Source organism: Colias philodice, chromosome 3, assembly GCF_061535455.1.
Source record: "Colias philodice isolate Cphi_HAF_F1 chromosome 3, ilColPhil1 Martin Lab GWU primary, whole genome shotgun sequence".
NCBI lineage: Eukaryota > Metazoa > Arthropoda > Insecta > Lepidoptera > Pieridae > Colias > Colias philodice.
This window is the reverse complement of record NC_143088.1, coordinates 9443675-9459258: the sequence shown is the minus strand read 5'-3', so window position 1 is coordinate 9459258 and position 15584 is coordinate 9443675. Positions and strand designations below refer to the sequence as shown.

The 15584-nt window shown below is 35.7% G+C and overlaps 2 protein-coding genes across 2 annotated transcripts; one reads left to right on the top strand and one right to left on the bottom strand.

Annotated features, from left to right (window-relative positions):
• The first annotated feature begins 20 nt into the window (after nucleotides 1-20).
• IntS4 (integrator complex subunit 4) lies at nucleotides 21-12063 on the top strand. The gene is made up of 16 exons (XM_089714702.1): nucleotides 21-198; nucleotides 399-731; nucleotides 871-1119; nucleotides 1423-1598; nucleotides 1741-1933; nucleotides 2495-2669; nucleotides 3372-3577; nucleotides 3825-3947; nucleotides 4086-4221; nucleotides 5495-5632; nucleotides 6073-6232; nucleotides 7487-7633; nucleotides 9503-9798; nucleotides 10427-10569; nucleotides 11158-11377; nucleotides 11733-12063. The coding sequence occupies exons 1-16, from the start codon at nucleotides 145-147 to the stop codon at nucleotides 11930-11932; spliced, it is 2949 nt and encodes a 982-aa protein (XP_089570828.1). The 5' UTR covers nucleotides 21-144; the 3' UTR covers nucleotides 11933-12063.
• Nucleotides 12064-12596: 533 nt separating this feature from the next.
• LOC149489917 (steroid receptor RNA activator 1) lies at nucleotides 12597-13957 on the bottom strand. The gene is made up of 3 exons (XM_089714701.1): nucleotides 13746-13957; nucleotides 13248-13673; nucleotides 12597-13065 (listed from the first exon to the last, which is right to left on the bottom strand). The coding sequence occupies exons 1-3, from the start codon at nucleotides 13783-13785 to the stop codon at nucleotides 12911-12913; spliced, it is 621 nt and encodes a 206-aa protein (XP_089570827.1). The 5' UTR covers nucleotides 13786-13957; the 3' UTR covers nucleotides 12597-12910.
• Nucleotides 13958-15584: the final 1627 nt, after the last annotated feature.

Below are 15584 nucleotides of genomic sequence, written 5' to 3'. Positions count from 1 at the left end.
AAAAGCGCAGTCCATGCGCAGTCTTATTTTGTTTGGGTTCATAAGTCTTATTATTAGTGTGATATTAATAGTGTTTGCTTCAATAATTGAATATCGATAGTGCAGATTTAATTTCCTTTCTTTAGATTTAAATTTAAATACATAATGGCAGCGGTGTTAAAGAAAAGGGCATTAGCAGAATATAATAAATCCTTTCAGGTATGTACTTTATGTGTTATTCTTTTTAGTAGTCCCTATGACCTAAAGGTACTACATATAACGTTAGAATCTTTCATTAGCTTAATTATGAATGCTAGACTTAATATACATTTAGATAAGTCACATAAAATCCCTATAAATTGTAACTTATTATAAGGAATAACCAAAAACAATCAAAACTTGAATACACTATGTTTTAGGATGGACCAACTTCAAAGAAACTTCACCTGGCTAAGAAACCATTGATAGGCAGTTCAGCTGCAGCATTTGTTGGCTTGTTGGAAAAGTGCAAGTCAAGTGATGAGGCATTGCAGTTATTATTGCGAATATCAGACTGCCTACAGTTTCAAGAATCAGATGTGGAAGAAGCTATCAAAAAGCTCTCTGAACACTTTCAGTCAGAGGAAGAATCAGTTGTCAGGGTGAAAATATTGTGGTTATTTTGTGATATTGGATTGGAATGTCCTGGAGCAAACTTAAATCACTTGATTGAAGAAACTACTCATTTAATAAAAAATGAAACATCTCACAAGGTATTTTTTTTATTCCTCATTGAATATTAGATACTAAATAGCATTGATGTTTCAAATCAGTTGATGACAACTGAAAATTTATTATGAATTTGCCCATTTAGTTGAAAATTTCTTTTTATATTGATATTTTTTAATTCAGGTTATTGCTCAAGGGATTGCCACCCTCCTAAAGCTGGGGAACAAATTATCTGATGACAAAATTCTAATGACACGCTTGGTCGGTGTGGCCAGAGACAATCTGAAGGATACAAGTCAACAGGTGAAGTGTAGATGCTTGCAACTCATCAGTGAACTGTATCCAATATGCCCAGAAATTGATAGAACGGCAGAAATGATTGCAGAGGCTGATATTATTGTTAAACTACTTAGTGATTATAGCAATGCTGAGGTAAGATTGTTATTTTTTAATTCAAACAAAAAATTAAGTTTTTTTAATTCTATGCTGGAATAAGTAAACTGATTATCGTAATCCATACTAATATTATAAATACGAAAGTAACTCTGTCTGTCTGTCTGTTACTCAATCACGCCTAAACTACTGAACCAATTTGCATGAAATTTGGTATGGAGATATTTTGATACCCGAGAAAGGACATAGGCTACCTTTTACCTAACTTTGCGAAATATGTACCACGCGCGAAGCCGGGGCGGACCTCTAGTATAATATAATAGCTATTTCTTTATATTTCAGGATGCAAGAGTACGCTGTGAAGCCTTTCAATCACTGTTAACACTACATGGACGTGGCTTAACACTTAGCGCACAAATCTATGAACATGTTTGCACAGCTTTATCTGATGATTATGAAATTGTGAGAGAAGTAGCTCTCAAATTAGTCTGGCTGCTTGGAAATAAATATCCAGAGAAGTGAGAATAATTTTTAATTTTTATTTACAATCTTAATAAAAATATAATTAAACAATTCGCTTGAAAAAATCTGACTGAATATATTTTTTAAAATTAATATTCTTCAATGCAGATAAAAAAAAAATTAAATCTATTATTTCAGCACTGTCACTCTTCAAGACGGTGAAACGACAATGCGTCTAGTAGATGATGCGTTCATAAAAATCTGTTCAGCCGTTAATGATCTGTGCATGCAAGTACGCGCTTTGGCTTGTACACTGTTGGGTACTACAAAGTCTGTGTCAGATCGATTCTTGCTGCAGACCCTGGATAAACAATTGATGAGTAATATGAAGGTATGTTTGTTTTGAATATATCAGTCCATGTCACTAAATAAATTCCTTATTTTAACAATTTATATCAATTTCATCATTAAAAGTGCGAAAATTCTAAGTTACAAATATGAAATTTGAATTGTATTTCTTTAGAAATTAATTCCAATCTTAACAAATTTACTGTCTTATATTTCTTTTGCATTATTTCATTCATTTTTATTTCCATTTTCGATAATTTTAAACAAAATAACAACACACAATTTTGAGATAATATTACTACGTATGGAGGAGACACCACAAACAAAATCTGTGCGCCATTTTTTTGCTCTAAGTTTTAAAAATTATTATCTAGTTCGGTACTTACCGATGAAAAGTTAAGTTATGTTAAGTCACTTTTCCGTATTATTTGTGCAATATCGTAACACACACGAAGGCATATTTGATGCGTTTCACTTTAAAACAAATAAAAAATGAGCGTGCAGTTAAGCCATATGACTTATGTTGAGCGGAACATAAGTGATGTAGGCGGTGTCGTCTCCATATTATGTATATTTCAAAGCACGCAACACTGTTGTATATCAGAAAAAGAAAACCGCGCACGAGCGCGGCGCAGAGCTAGTGCGTTCGGGCGCGTGGGCGAGCGGGCGGCGCTGGGCGGACGACGCGCCCGGCCAGCTGCTCGAGCAGGCCACCGTGCAGCTGCTGCCCGGCGGCGCGGCGGGCGCCTTCGTGCACGGGCTGGAGGACGAGTACATGGGTGAGTGTGGCCGAGTGAATTTTAATGCTTATATTGAAGTGAAAACTTCTTTAGCGGCGTTGAGCACTTTTTCTGTAATGGGTATAAAATCTTAAACTCGCGTCAGGACACGTGACCTGATCGAAAAAGCGTAAGACGGATACCATTACAAAATATCAAACATGCTCGACGTTAATAATCAAGTTTTCACTTCTGCCGGCACTCCCGGAGTGCAACCTGTCTTTTTTAGCTTTGTGAGTGCTCATGGACGGTGGTGATCGCCTCGTTAGGTGGCCCACGTGCTCGATTACCTGCTCTTTTAAAAGTGTATGTACAGAGCACATGTGTCAAAAGTGAAACTTTTTTTGGCAAGGTTAAAAGATATCAAAGTCGTCGCCTTACATAATGACGTGACGATATTGCCATGACGCGACTTTGAAATTTACTTTCAACGCACCTAAAGAAGTTTCACTTCAAAAATATAAATAATTAGCTGGGCGCCTGTGCCGCGCTGTAAGTATGTCTATAGCTCATGTGATATTCTGATGAATAACCTATATTACTTCTTCTTCTTACTTCTTTGTCTCATCCATATCCATCCAGTACTTTTTAGGCCGATTCCTGACAAACATCCTTGCATCATTCCTCTTCAAAATATTAGTATAGATTAAATTTAAATTATCTTTTTTTAAATAAACATTTTCTCCATTAAAATTTTTTCAGAGGTACGCACAGCCGCCGTAGAAGCAGTGTGTGAGCTGTCGTTGGAAAATACCATATTTGCGACAACATCGCTCGATTTCCTTGTGGATATGTTCAATGATGAAATTGAAGATGTTCGTCTTAGAGCCATAGACAGTTTGACTAAAATATCTCATCATATAGTATTACGGGAGGATCAATTGGAAACAATATTGGGTGCTTTAGAGGTAATCAATTCATGTACAAATGAAAATGTCAATTAATTTCTCACGCGTCCTACTATAACATACTGATTTAGTTACGAGCAGAATGTACGTAGGACGCGTGACGGTTTTTTAAAGGAAATTATACTGACCATGTAAATTGATTTTTTCATACAAAGGTATCAATAAGAAAGGCTAAAGTTGCGTTTTATGAACAAAAATTATTAATACAACTAACAAGGTTAATAACGTTGAAAACGTTTCTTTACAGGATTACTCTATGGATGTAAGAGAGGGTTTACACAGAATGCTCGGATCATGCACAGTTGCATCAAAGACTTGTCTAGAAATGTGCATTGACAAAATTCTAGAAAATCTCAAGAGGTACCCTCAGGTAAGATATTTTACTAGTATTATGTTATCTTTGTAAAAAAAGAATTTCAATTTCAAGGTCCTAAGCTATTTGCATTATAAATTTTACCCGTTTAATAAATTAAGAGGATAAAAAGACACTTTTCTTTTATTTAATTAGGACAAACGCTCAACATTCCGTTGCGTACAACGTATGGGCAGTAAACACGCGACCCTAGTACTGCCGCTCACCACCAGGCTGTTGGGCGTGCACCCTTTCTTCGATATGCCGGAACCTGACGTAGAGGATCCGTCTTGTATCCTTTTATATAAAATAAAAAAATATTTACGTATATTTGGGTATAGCATCAAGACAAAATTCTGGAAATGTAATATTTTCTCTAACAAAATAATGCTTATTCACTCCAATTTTTCTAGATTGATATAAGTACATAGTATTTTGTATATATTGTACCTTTTAGACCGGACTCTCAGTGGAGTTTCGTTTGCAAAAATCGCGGACCTAAATCTGACTTCTGATATATATTGTATAGATCCCAGACATCCTATAGACAGATGTTGCCAACCAGTTTTGTGGTCCCCCTGCCCGCACCCCGGTAATTAAATATGGCATACAAAGAAAAAAATAAAAATTTCCAAAACATGCCGTGTGGGGTATCAAATGAAAGAGCTTATTGAGTAGATCACGAATATATAGCATACTATATACATTTCTTACACTTTCTCTAAGATTTTTTAGAAAATTTACGAAAATGGTCCATTTTTGAGTTAACTTTAAACCACTATAGATTGAAAACTCATGAATATATTTTTTAAATTATTATTTTAAATAATTAACAATAGTCCATTGTTTACGATTCAATATTTCGTACAGTGAAATAGTTGCATGGGGGAGTGGGGGGAGCATTCAAAGATGGCGAGTATGTTTTCAAGTTCATATAGTATATAGTTATTTTCATCAAATCCACCACATAGCTCACTTATATTATATTACGAACTATTGAATCATAAACAATGGACTATTGTTAATTATTTAAAATAATAATTTAAAAAATATATTCATGAGTTTTCAATCTATAGTGGTTTAAAGTTAACTCAAAAATGGACCATTTTCGTAAATTTTCTAAAAAATCTTAGAGAAAGTGTAAGAAATGTATATAGTATGCTATATATTCGTGATCTACTCAATAAGCTCTTTCATTTGATACCCCACACGGCATGTTTTGGAAATTTTTATTTTTTTCTTTGTATGCCATATTTAATTACCGGGGTGCGGGCAGGGGGACCACAAAACTGGTTGGCAACATCTGTCTATAGGATGTCTGGGATCTATACAATATATATCAGAAGTCAGATTTAGGTCCGCGATTTTTGCAAACGAACATCTCCTTGGAGCCTGCTCTATTTCTACTTTTTTTAATATCTCATCGTATGACATATGACATTGTTTAACCCAAACTATTGAGACGAGGTTCTTGCTATAGATTATGGAGTTATAGTATTTCGACCAAGAAATAGTCTTTAAATTCAATTTCAATATTTTTTTTTAAGTTTCCTCAACAAAAACAGACATGTGTGTACTAATCCTGGTGTTCAACGCGGCTCAACACTGCACGACCATGCTGCCGCTGTTCGAAGAGCACACGGTCAAACATTACACGTACTTGCGGGATACCATGCCGCATCTTGTGCCGCCGCTGCCTATTGGTAATTATAGGACTTTTATCTGTTAAATAACACAAATATATGCTATAATGTTTATGAAGGTGATATATGTGATATATCAAGAAAAGGTGTTTTTTTTCAAGGTTTTCATAGGTTTGAGTTATCGAACATGCGTGCATTTAAAGGAGATTTTTTCTTATTCGTACACACACACACTCACACACAAATCAACGGAAAAGCCGATAAAACAAAATAATTTAGTAGATCTGTCCATAAACTAGACTAGAATTTTTTTTTAACTAGAATTTTTGCCCTAAAAAAATAACGTGCTAAGAAACGTTTTTTATTGCTTCTATTTGTCACCGAAGCATGTCGACGTTTTACAGTTCCAAAAAAAAACACATACATACTTCCTCAAATTAACGTCAAACAAATAAAAGATTCAGTTTTTTCGTATAACTTAAAGATTCTTTCTCAAACAGGCGACAACCAATACTCTCGCAACGAGAAAAGCGAGACAGCAATGGACGACACGGCAGTGCGCAAGTTCTTCGACACGGTGCTGCAGCACATCGACAACGCGACGCTGTCCACCGCCGTGCGCATGAAGATGCTGCACTCCGCTGAGGAGCAGCTCAATAAGTATGGGTTTTGTGTCACGTGACAATTAGAGCGGCCGTACACGGGCGGCTCGAGCGGTCGGTCGTTGACTGCTCGAGTTGTCGCTACAAACCGCGCAATTGACGGCTTGAAGCGGTCGCGACGGCTCGAGCAGTCCGTGTACGGCGGTGAATGAATGTCTATAGTTCACCGCGCGGTCGCGGCTTCAAGCTGTCGGTCTCAACTGCTTGAAGCGGTCCGTGTACGGCCGCCCTTACGTCACACGTTTATGTGAGTCGGGCAATTACCTGACTTTAACAGTGCCATTTTAGAGTGTGTACAATGTAACTATAACTTTAAAAACATTAGACGTAAGTTTATTTTCGATTAAAAAATAGAATTAAAAAAAAAACAGATTTTCGTTCCATATGATACAGGAATAGTGTTAAAGGTGTCGCGAAATAATGTTATGTTTGTTGTAACGTGCACAGTATGACTGAACATGCTGTAGGCATATGACATTTCTCCATTGTGTGAAGTTTTTGTTCATGTGTGTAGCCGCCGTAGTTGTTTACATCCAAACACTACATATCGCACGAATACGTTATCTAATCTATACCTTATTAGTTTATCATGTACGCACATATACGCAGAAAAAGTCGGGTAGTATTTCAAATCAACTGCGATTTAATGCAAAATGTTTATTTAACAATTTGATATATTATTATACTATACTCTGTCCATTATATTATTTGGTATTACAATCGATAATCTTTTGGACGTCATTTCTGGTATCACCCGTCGAGCTGTCAAAAGGCAATTCTTGTAGTGGATAGGCTACGGGTACGGGAGCTAGTAACGTTTTAAAAAAAGTCATTTTAGTATAGTTGGGTTTTTGATATACTGTTTCTCTTGCTATTTCGGTTAGAGTCCGGGCTGTCTGGCTGGCCGCAGTGGTTGTGTTTATTAGTGCGCATTAAAGTTATTTATTAACGCGTAATTTTTAATCTTTTGCCTTTAGATAGATCCATCAGACATCAATGTTTTATTGCAAGACGTTTTTTTCGTTGTTAAATAGGTGCCATACTTTTATAATTTAAATAATTATTATTTCAAAATTTTTTATTTCAAAATAATTAAAATGTCATCGAAATAAGTGAAATTACATCTCCGAAATAGGAAGAGAAACAGTATATCAAAGAACCAACTATACTAAAATTTTCTCTTGTCAACGTTGGTAGCTCCTATACGAATACACCAAGTGACAAGTACACAATAGAAATGTTTGGTGTGCAGGCTAGCGGAGATGGAGCCGCTAGTGCTCGGCGCGGCGCAGTTCACGGCGCTGTTCGCGCGCTGCGTGCTCGCGCTGCACGCGGCGCTGGCCCGCGCGCCCGCGCCGCACCAACACGCGCTGCTGCAGCTCTCTGCCGACTGCTTGAGGTAAACTATACATTATTGAAGTGAAAACTTCTTTAGCGGCGTTGGGTATAAAATCTTAAACTCGCGTCAGGACACGTGGCCTGATCGAAAAAACGTAAGACGGATTTTTTTTTAGCCCTTATATTCCATGCGTAAGACGGATACCATTCCAAAATATCAAACATGCTGAACGTTAATAATCAAGTTTTCAATTCTGCCGGCACTCCCGGAGTGCAACCCGTCTTTTTTTTTATTATAACTATACGGTGAAACTGTGGAACGATTTGCCACCTGCGGTGTTCCCGAGCAACTACGACATTGAGGCCTTCAAGAAAAGAGCTTATTTGTCAAAAAAAGGCCGGCAAAGCACCTGTAACACTAGAAGTGTTACAGGTGTTTATGAGCGGTGGTGACCACTTAACATCAGGTAGCCCACCTGCTCCTTTGCTTGCTCTGACACAAAAAAAACTCGGGCTAGTTAACTTGACACCTGAAAAAAGGTTTTGTCCCTTTCACTCCATTCTATTACCACGTGAGAGTGAAAGAGACGGGTATAAGTAGCAGGTGTCAAGTTATCGCGCCCGACTAGTATTTGGTTTTTTTGCTTATGGCGCTTTTGTTTTACCGCTCTTTCATCTTTTATAGCATCATGTATTTTTGAATTCAAACTTCTTATGCAGCTTCCGACAAAACTGCGTTAAATGTTTAATACTCCTGGGGAGGGAATAAAAAGAGATAGAGCGGGACTGAATGTGTTAATTTACGAAGTTTCCTTCTTCCACGTCTTTATTCATAATGTAAAAAAAAATATATTAATACTATAATATTCTTTATGCATAAAATACGTCACTAAAACGCAAAAGCACACAAAACGTAAGTTATAATGTATAATTTAATATTGGTCATAAGGCCTACTTTAAAAAATCTATCATAATTGACAACATTTCAAAATTTTAAGCTACTTATTTTTTATTTTAATGAAAACTAGATCAAAAATTATGATACATGTATTTTTTGCTTTTTCTAAATATGGAAGTTTTCATTCATCTTTTTGAGTTCTAAAATCACCTCATTCTAAAATGTCGTAAGCGCCAAATGACGTCATACATACGGAGGAATACATTTTTTCCTTTGCCACATACCTAGTTTAAATTAAAAAAAAATCTTGACAGTTGACATTTTGGCACATTTGTCACTTTGATTCGTCAAGTTTTGTAAATATTGTTATTTATTATTTGCTGATCCAAATTTAAATTTAAACAAAAGAAACTTATTCACAAGTACTGATGATGATGACTTTATGCAGGATTTGTTATAGGGTGCTGAAAATTTCTGGGAAACAAATATACTATCCCAAAAACGTTGGAAAGTGTTAAATAAATACAACTTTTAGTAAGTAAACAAAGTCTTTTATTTCAAGAAAATTATGAACACTATACTTAGGCACTATTTGTATAATATAAATGAATTGGTCCAACTCCAATCAAACAAACATCACGCTAATGAGATTAAATTAGAAAACCAAAACACAATAACACGATTTAAAAGTTTGTTTACATGAATAATTCACAAAAATGACATTAATATGAAATTTGACACATGCTTTTACTTTTTTTAAATTAGGCTAAGGCGCATTTTTATTCCTCCGTATGTATGACGTCATCATCACATTTATCGTTTTTATTTAATTTCTCTTAAAATATGCGATTAAAAAATGAAATATTTTTTTTTCTGTAATCGCAAGAGCAAAATAAAGAAACGGTTTTTTTCTTTCATGGCCTTATAAAAAATGAAATGTTGTCAAATGATTTGTATAATACAATATCGAATAAATTGATGATTGATTGCATTTCGTTTTATTTTTTCATGACACAAAACGTTTCTTTACAGATTGCAGCACCAATTCAGCGGAGTGTCCGAACAAGAAAGCGCATGCGTATGGCAATTAGCGCTGCGTGTGTCCGCTGCGAAACTCATCGCCGCTGTTGAGAACGCAGCGGTTGCGGGGGCGGGGCCTAATGTGACTGGGGCGGGGCCTAACGCGATAGGGGCAGGGCCTGGTGCGTTGGGGGCGGGGCTTGGACAGGCGGGAGCGGGGCCTGCGGGGGGCAGTGCGGCGGCGCTCACTGCGGCCGCTGCGTTGACGCATCACGCTGAACTGCTGGATCGGCTTTTGGCTTCAGCTGGTGAGTTTGTTATTACGCCTTATTATTTTAGAATGGCTTGTAAATAGTTTTGAAATTAATAAACTTTTATAGCTATTTATACAGATTAGATAGATATAAGCGTTGATTATAAATTGATAGGAAATTATAATTACTTTGCCTACGATATTCATATTTCCTGCTGAATTTGAATTCGATTTTTGTATATTCGAAGTAACTCTATTTATGAGACCAACACCGTTATGATTTTTTTTTGTAATTTAAATCAAATTTGCAATTTTCTTATCAGTTTGTAGCTTAGCTCTTTACTAACGTATCTATAGTATCTATAGGTATAGTATAGTCAAGTTGTTTAACAGTTATCCATAAAAAAAAGACGAGTTGCACTCCGGGAGTGCCGGTAGAAGTGAAAACTTGATTATTAACGTTGAGCATGTTTGATATTTTGGAATGGTATCCGTCTTACGCTTTTTCGATCAGGTCACGTGTGCGAGGTCGTGACGCGAGTTTAAGATTTTATACCCATTACAGAAAAAGTGCTCAACGCCGCTAAAGAAGTTTTCACTTCAAAAATATCATTTTAACAAATAAATGATTTAATTTATTTTGATTAATATATTTCTCATGACAAACCCAACACCACCCCCAGGTATGGAGCCGGAACCGTTCACAATAGCGGTGTTCCAGCAGCTGTCCGCCAGCGGCGAGCACAAGCCGGCCGCGCTAGCGCGAGCGCTGCTGCCGCTGCTGCTCGCCGCACCGCCGCCTGTCGTGCCGAGACCTAATCTTAAGGTACGTGCTATAAATAATGTTAATTATTATAGATGGAAAAGTAATATGGATAAAATATGTGACCCAAATGTAAATGTTTTGTATAAATTAAAAGCTCAACCTTGATGTTTGAGAATTTAGAGTACCTATGTGTGTAACATAGATAATGTAAACTATTTAATACATATTTTGTATGTTTGCACAAATAACATATATCGAAGACTGAATGTACAAGTATAAACTACAAATTAGATTTTTACTCTTTCCATTGTCAAAAAATTATAGTATACATATTTTTTTTATTTATAACATTTCGCGATAACTTAGGTACACTTCATGGATATTTTTTTATACATAGATGATAGAGTGAAATAACTGCACTAACTTAAACTTAAAAAAAGACGGGTTGCACTCCGGGAGTGCCGGCAGAAGTGAAAACTTGATTATTAACTTTAAGCATGTTTGATATTTTGGAATGGTATCCGTCTTACGCTTTTTCGATCAGGTCACGTGTCCTGATGCGAGTTTAAGATTTTATACCCATTACAGAAAAAGTGCTCAACGCCGCTAAAGAAGTTTTCACTTTAAAAAAAACATGTTTTGTTCCAGATAAGAATGTGCACAGCGACAATAATAGAACCGGCCACAGACAACGACACGGTGCTTCGTTTCTGCGCGGGTCTCATTACGGGCGTGGCGTTTGAGGCTGAAGTACTAAGAGTTAAGGACCCGAGCGCTATTCGCATTCGAGTGGCCTATCCCGATAGACGGGTACATGCTCTCGTGCCGCCTAGAGACCATTTGAGGCCATTGGACCATCAGAATACAAGTACGTATTATAGAAGGTCAAGAATGCAGCTTCGCTCTTTAAAAACGTCGGTGAAGTTTATAATTAGTTAAGTTTCATTGTAAAATTTTAGAGCGATAAAATATTACTTTATTAAAAAAAAGTGAAATCGCTGTCGCGTGAAGCCGTTCATATTTTCTAGAGTCTGTTATGTAATATAATAATCGTCTTAGAAGGCTGTTTATAGTCTTGAAATCACGCAGTTACATTATCTTAATATGTAATAAGTTAAAAGTATCCACCTCGTTTTTCTATTGAAGACTCTAGTTATATATATTTACAGCGAATGTATAAATTCATAGAAAATCATCAACTATAGTGATTGAATATTTTTCAGATGACGACGGTACAGAAAACGTGCGTCTCCTCACAAAAGTGCTAATCTCTCATGGAGTGTGGACGGAGCCGTGTGGTGTGGATATATCAGTGTGTCTCGCGGTGGAAGAAGGCTCGAGCCGTGAAGCCGCGCCTTTAGTGGAACTGTGCCGGCCTGTACGAGTCACTGTCGCACCAAAACCTATTAAACGCGGCATTTAGTATATAGACATTTAAAACCATAACTCGAAATGAGTAAAATAAATATGAGAAATCGATTTTCAAAGTGTTTGGTTTTATTTCTAATGTTGGACAGTAATTTCTAAAATGAAAATGTTACAATAAGGTTACAATAGTGTTGATCTCTAATTCTCTAGCTGTGTCGGCCCGTACAAGTCGAAGCTACTGTCATACTCCCATCGAAAACCATACTTGCTCTGTGTCGAAAACTATCTAAATCTGGTTTTATTTCTAATGGTGGACAGTAATTTGTAAAATTAAAATGTAACAAAGTATTCATCTCTCAAGTCTCACGGAGTTGGAGAGGAGCCGTGTGTTACATAAGATAGTATAAAGATTTAATTATTTAAAAGTAAAATTCGAAATGTATAAGCGAAATCTATATTGAAAGAATTTGGTGGTGATGGATAGTAATTTGTAAAATGAAAATGTTATTGTCACATGTATCTTTCGAACTACACAACAATTTTCTGAGACTATTGTATCCACAATTTTATATATCTTATAGTATTGATGCAAATGTAAATATTAAGGATAGAAGTGTAATGTATAGACAGTCACACAAAATACTATAGGTCTCTATAGGTATAGTTTTCAAGTGTAATCTCTTTAATTACCTGTGATTATGAAATAAAACAGTTTGAAATAAATAAAATATTTGTTTTTATTTTATTTACAACATATTCTTGCCATATAATTAATTCAAAGAAACATACAAATAATGTACAATTGATTATTACATTTATTAACTGTAGCTATTGGTAGCAAAAATCAAATAATACAGAATCTCAGTCTTAGTAATTTTGAATCAACATTTATACACACCAAGATATAAGGGAATAATTTGGAAAATATTTAATACTCAAGCTTCAAGCAAACAAATTAAACAGAAATAAAGCATTAAATGCCAATATGTAACTATTCTGGAACAATATAAACTTAGGTATATATAAATCACATTTATTCCTTATCAATAGCTAATAATTCAGTCCGAGCTATACAATTGTATATAATTTGTTTGACACCAGGCATCCATGTTCCGACCACACTCACATGGTCTACCATCAGAGCTTTGTGGATCTCATCAGCTTTGGCTGGCTTATCCTCTTTTAGAGCTGAAAAAAAAATAATTGTTAAAATTTAATCTTATTGTTCAAAAATCCAATAGAGGTTGTTTTAAAATTTTAGACTAGGGAAAATAAGTTAAATACCCAATATATGCATAATGATTTGATTGTAAATATTGTTTGAAATTACTTGCATTTATTTAGGTAAGGATAAAAAATATAAAGTATACCTTTGGCTAACTCTTGCATTCGCAACTGAACTTGTGTATTCAGCTTTCCACTTGTCCACATATCCTCCATTAAATTAATTTTTTTTCTTATACTCTCTGCCTTAGCACCCAACTCACTGCTTTCCTCTAATATTCCCAATAATGTGTTCCTTACTTCCTCTAATATCTTTTCACTATCAATATGAATTTTTTCATGCGGTTCAATGTTTGCTGTTATATTTGACATAGGGGGTGGTACCATGGGTGAGATGGGCATAGGTGCTGGCATGGGGGGAATATTTGCAGGCGCAGCTGAAGGTATCCCAGCTGTGCTTGATACGGGGAATGCTACTCTTTTATTCAGAAAATTTCGTGGTCTGTTCGGAGTGGTTTGCTGGGCGTTGTAAGTGAAAGTAGGAGGGTCGTTCCAGCCAGGGTCGAATGGCACTGAAAAATCGATTGTATGTACAATAACGTTATACAATTTGAAAAACTAATTAAACACAAATACATACTTACCTTTATTGGTTGTTGGTATTGTATTTTCGCAGTTATCCATTTTTAGTTTTAATAACTAACTAGCATTTATATTTGTCACAAAAGCATTTATTCTGCTTGATTGCTAAAAACACTACTGGTTATAATTAAAGTTAGTTATTAGAAATATGGTATAAAATATGATACGATTGCAAAATCAGTTTTATCTTTTTTGCAATATCCAGACTGCAAGTCTTCATATACCTTAATGACAGTGACAATCGACATCACAGTCCGGAACTAAAATCTAATGGTGGGTTCAGACGCATTCAAAGTGACATTCAACGAGCACAAGCACGGGCGCAAGTGTGGGCACTGGGCACAAGCATGTAAACATTTTTTTGTGCATGCGCCCGTGTTTGTACTCGCACTTGCCGCCGATCGTGATGACTGTCGGTTTTTCGATAAACATCAAAGGCTGAATGTGTTTGTGCTTGTGTGCCTGTTCACACGTTCGGTTGTAGACTGTAGTACGTCCCTGATCGTCACCCATGTTTGTACTGACTGACATGCTCGGGAGCATGTGAATACCGTGCTTGGCCCACGTAACCGCACGGGTTGCTTGCTTGCCGGGCTGCTTGCCATTCTGCTTGCCACGCGTCTGACCGTACCATAAAAAATGATCATAAACCATCCGGACGTAGCATATTTTAATAACTAACGGGCAAGTCTGATTGTTTCTTTCGTTGTCTCTTGTCGCAAATGCAAAATGGAGCGATTTCATACTATATTTTTGTGTTTTGCGATATCAGATACCGCAGATATCCGTACAATGCGGTACTTTTTACCGCGGAGCAAGATTTCATTTCCACGCGATATTATAAGTTATAACCACGTGGGTGAAGTTGTGGCTAACATTTTGTACTATTTAAATATTAACGCTTGCTTCTCTCTCCACAATTCATACCAACTACATATGTACACGGTGAACGTGCATATTAAAATATAATTATATTATAATTAATAATAATTATAATTAATAATAATTATAATTAATTAATTAATAATAATAATTATATTTAAATTATGAATCGTAGCTAGATTTCAGCAACCTTAAAATCTTATATATTCTATGGCGATAATCACATTCTTTATGTATAGTCTATATTCTAGGATTCGTTGTTCTGAGATTCTGCCCAAGATTCTGCCCTCAGAGGAATAAACCTATAGAGTACTTGTATCGAGCGTATACAATTTACATATATTTGTTTCTCTCTATCTAAAGAAAACGTCGTATGAAAGAATGAGATAGCTATAGACTACAAGCTACGCTTCAACATAGTCATGGCACCATTTTTACTATAGGTACGTATTTAGATAGATAGAAGGTGATAGTGATGGGATGTGCTTCAATCGATAAAATCGTGAATGCATTTTGCATTTACGGTTTCGTGAAATAATAAATAATAAAAAATAACAAAATTAATCATAAATTTCAATTGAATACATTATTTGTTTAATCCTACGAATACATATAATAAATGCGAAATTATGCGAGAATGGATAACTTTCTCTTTCACTGCTGAACCGATTACAATGAAATTTTGTACATACACACATAGGATAGGTTTTATACCGGAAATCCCACGTGAACGGGAACTGTGCGGGATTTTCTTTAAAAACGCGGGCGGAAAGCTAGTATATTTTAAAAAAAATTTTAAAACTTGAAATGTAACTAATTTAAAATAAAGATCAATAAAGTTAAAGGAGTGAGGAGAAAGGCACAGTCAGCATGAATTTTAACAAGTTCATAAAAGGACAGTCTTAAAGAAAACATTTTCCTTACATCCTACTAATAAAGCGAAAGTTTGTGAGGATGGA